The following is a 3,870-nucleotide window of genomic DNA, read 5'->3' as shown; positions in this document are numbered from 1 at the left end:
AAAAGTGCTATTTTCTTTTATTAGTAAATAAAAGAGCACACAGAAGACCCTAGATTAACCTGGGGGTACGGGTGGCAAATTCCTCTATTACATTTATTTTCTTATCTGTGAGTGCTTATAGGTGCAAATGTGTGCCGTGCACATGTGTGGAGGACAGAGGGCAGTTTTGGGAATCATTTTTCCTCTGTTGTCACCACATGGATGCTGTAGATCACACTTAGGTTTTCAGGTTTGACAGCAAATGCTGTCACCTGCACAGAGCCATCCCACTGGCCCACATTCCTCTGATTTTATATGCTCTATTCATCTTCTAAGAAAAAGGAGTAGAGAATGACTATGCTTAACGCATTCCTGGAAACTCTATGTTTAGGAATCAATCTGAGGAGTTAATCTCACATGTTCAGAATGGTTACATACTACTTATAAAAGCTGAAAGCCAGCAATATGATGAACAGCACGGCCAACAGATGTAAATTACATTATGGAGACACTGTGGTTAGTGTTCATTTAACATTCAACACAGCAAATCTATTTATACTGGCCTGAACAAAACCTATCGGAAGAGCATGTGTCAAATGAATTCAGACCAAATGCACAAATAAATCTCTACACACATTTTATTAGGGAGTAATATAAGAGCTGATCACCAAACAGTTATCTCTAGGGGATATGCTTACTTTTTTCTTAAAGTACCTTCAGGCTTGTTCAACCCTTTGTCACAGTGATACAATGTTGTTAACTAGGAAGTTCACACTAGAGAACTATACAATCACATTACAAAACAAAACAAAAGAAGAAATCCTCCACAGAGAAACAAAAACCCCAATGTTCTATGCATGTTAAAAATTTCGTGTTGGGCACATTCATTGTTATCTAAAGCCCTATATGACTTACAGACCACAAGCTGGACACCCTGATAAACTTCAAGCTGCAACCCATAGCATTTTACTATTCTAACACTGAGAATAACTGCTCAAGAAACTATCAATTTAAACAACTAAACAAAGCACACACACCCATGGACAATGACTGATATGAGCCACAACAGCAGCAGAAAAAAGACCTTCTGGAAATGAGAGTCACGGTGGGCGGCTCCTCAGGAGGGCAAACTTACTTACATAGGAAGATTTATGAACCTCATAGTTAGTGCTAACTGAATTTGGAGGAGAAAAAGACTGTGATGGCACTGAATGGACTCGTGTGGTGAATGGTACTTGGATCAAATGCTGTAGGATGAGAGCAGAGAGAACCTAAGCCAAGAATTCTGTAAATGTGTCAGACTTTGATCCTATCTGCCACAAAGCCAGGGCTCATTAAAGAGTTATCCTTGCCAACAACAGACTTTCATGAAAAATATTTTAAACATTCTAAAAAGAAAAAAGTCTCAAACTAGTATTTATAAATCTAATAGAGGGCCAGGTACAGTAGGTAGCACATGTCCTTAATCCTAGCGCCTGGGAGGCAGAAGCAGGTGGGCCAGTCAGGGTAAGACCTATATAACAGAAACAAAACCATAATTCTAAATTATACCAAGAGAAATGTATTCTTTTTAGAATATACTTCTTGAAAATAAAAGATCCACGTTTGTAGCATTATCATACGTTTGCCATCTGGTCTCCAGGCTAAGCAGGTCACTTCTTTTCCTGTGCTTTCATTTGGTGGAAAACTCCAAACTCGATGAAAACTTGCAAGGCGATGCAGTAAAACCTAAGACAAAAAGATATGATAGCAGAAAGCTGCAAACTCATCTGCAGAAATAAAATGAACCTAGACCCACAGAACAAAAATTTTAATTACTACTTTTGAGTATTTTGCTACCTATAGAACAACAGCGTCCACATGAATGTAAGACATTTTCAAAGAAATGGGTAAACTCAGATGGCCCAACTTAGCCCTGAACTCTACACATTTTCATTTTTTTTTAAAGTACAGGTTCAAGTATTTTGCCTACATGTATATATTTGTACCACATAGTGGAGTTGGTGCCAAAAGAGGCCAAAAGAGGGCATTAGTTCTCCCTGGAACTAAGCTACCGTCAGTTATGAGCATTCATGTGGGTGCTATGAACCAAACCCAGGTCATCTATAAGAACAGCAAGTGGTATTGATGGCTGAAGCACGTCTTTAGCTCCTTTCCTGTCTTTTAATCTTACTTTTTTGAAAAGGTTAAGAAGCCTGTCCAAGACAACAAACAAAAGAAGCAATACAAACAGCACCAAAAGATAGCTGTGACATAGTAAAATAACAATAACGACTGCACTCTTAGCCCATGCTTTGGCTATGTCACCAGCCATGGATCTTAGAGGCAGAGCCATGACACACAACAAGATAATGCAATCTGGCACACTAAGCAGCCCTGGGTACTAGGACTTCCTCACCACCTCATTTTACATAGGTGAGGGGTGTTAAGTGGCACGGATGAAGGGTTCCTTTCAAGATGGCTGCCACCTCCCCAGAAAGTTGGGTATGGTTCTAGTTATCCTTGATAACGCGTGTTCACGATTCTAATGTTAGAAATGGCAACTGTGCCGGGCAGAGGTAGCGCACGCTTTAATCCCAGCACTTGGGAGGCAGAGGCAGGCGGATTTCTGAGTTCAAGGCAAGCTTGGTCTACAGAGTGAGTTCCAGGACAGCCAGGGCTACATAGAGAAACCCTGTCTCGAAACTTAAAAAAAAAAAAAAGAAAAAAGAAAGAAAGAAATGGTAACTGTTACAAATGGTAACTGACAAGGTTCATATGCATTCTGTCTGCAGTCCTGTGAAGCATCAGCCTTTCAACTTAAAGATCTTTTAAATAGCTTGATGTAACAAAGATGTAAAAACTCGGAACCAAACATCGTCCGTAGCAAATGCACGCGCGCACACACACACACACACACACATTTCCAGTTGGACTTGACAGTTCATCTTCATCCTCTACTAATCTGAAAGCCAACTTTGGGCGGGGTCTGATGTTGTATCCCTGGCCAAATCAATTCATGGAGACCTGTGTGTGCAGAACTTTGAGGGAATGTGTTCTTCTGGCCATACAGGAAATGGAATAGACATCATTTTGGGAAGGCACGGCCCTTTACACTTTCTCTTCAAGTTAAAAGCCGCGCTGAGATGTAGGGGCAGGATAGATAGGGGATTCGCCATGTCTGCGAAAGGGGAAACTGAGGCTCGAGGGTCCCAGCATAGGCGAACTCTCACCAGCTCACTTACCTCGCCTGTAGTGTTGGCCAAAGCTATGAGGTCTCGCTTGGGTGACCAGGCCAAGAAAATAATCTCCTGTGGCAGTTGCTTCTCTCCCACCACCCGAAAGGATGGGAAACAGGTCGGAAAACGCAGCATGGGTGCGGCCCTGCAACGACGCTCACGTGAAGGCCGCCGGAGCACTGGGCCACAAAGCTTTGGCGCAAAGCCCTGGCAGCAGCGGTACCTGCCAGAGTCCCAAACTCGGCCTACTCCTAGCCAGCGGCCTTCCCCGCCCTCTCGCTCCGCCCTCCGCGCTCAGAGGAAGCTTCCGGCGCCGACGCCAGGACGTCCTCGCGAGAGGAAGTGAGTGGCACAGCGACGGCGCGCGGGTGGGGCGAGAAGAACGCAGGGCTGCGGGGCTTGGGCGGAGCTTGATGTAGGGCGGAACTATGTGGACCGGGCGAGCGAGTGCCTAAGGCAAAGTTGACCTCGGCTACAGCAGGGTGGGCGGGGCTAGAAGTGAGCGGAGCCCGGTTAGGACGAGGCTGGGCGTGGTTAGGACGTGGCTGGGCGTGGCTAGGGCGGAGCGAGCTCTGGTGTCTCCGAGGTCCCCCTACTCTGGGTTGCCTGCTGCCCAACAAGTACCAAAGGAATCCTTAACGATGTATAGGCGGATATGTGGGAACCCCAGGCC

At 44.8% G+C, this 3,870-nt stretch overlaps 1 protein-coding gene across 1 annotated transcript in view; it reads right to left on the bottom strand.

The window, feature by feature from the left end:
* The window catches only part of Anapc4 (anaphase promoting complex subunit 4), a 32,991-nt gene extending 29,442 nt beyond the window's left edge, over positions 1–3,549 (bottom strand). Inside the window, exons 1-2 of the mRNA XM_031391069.1 lie at positions 3,204–3,549; positions 1,602–1,707 (exon numbers count right to left, since the gene is read on the bottom strand). Coding sequence (XP_031246929.1) covers positions 1,602–1,707; positions 3,204–3,332 — 235 coding nt within the window. The 5' untranslated portion in view covers positions 3,333–3,549. The remainder of the gene's footprint in view (positions 1–1,601; positions 1,708–3,203) is intronic.
* Between the last annotated feature and the right edge of the window lie 321 nt (positions 3,550–3,870).

This window comes from Mastomys coucha, unplaced genomic scaffold (assembly GCF_008632895.1).
Source record: "Mastomys coucha isolate ucsf_1 unplaced genomic scaffold, UCSF_Mcou_1 pScaffold22, whole genome shotgun sequence".
Classification (NCBI taxonomy): Eukaryota; Metazoa; Chordata; class Mammalia; order Rodentia; family Muridae; genus Mastomys; species Mastomys coucha.
This window is presented reverse-complemented; position numbering and strand designations above follow the sequence as displayed.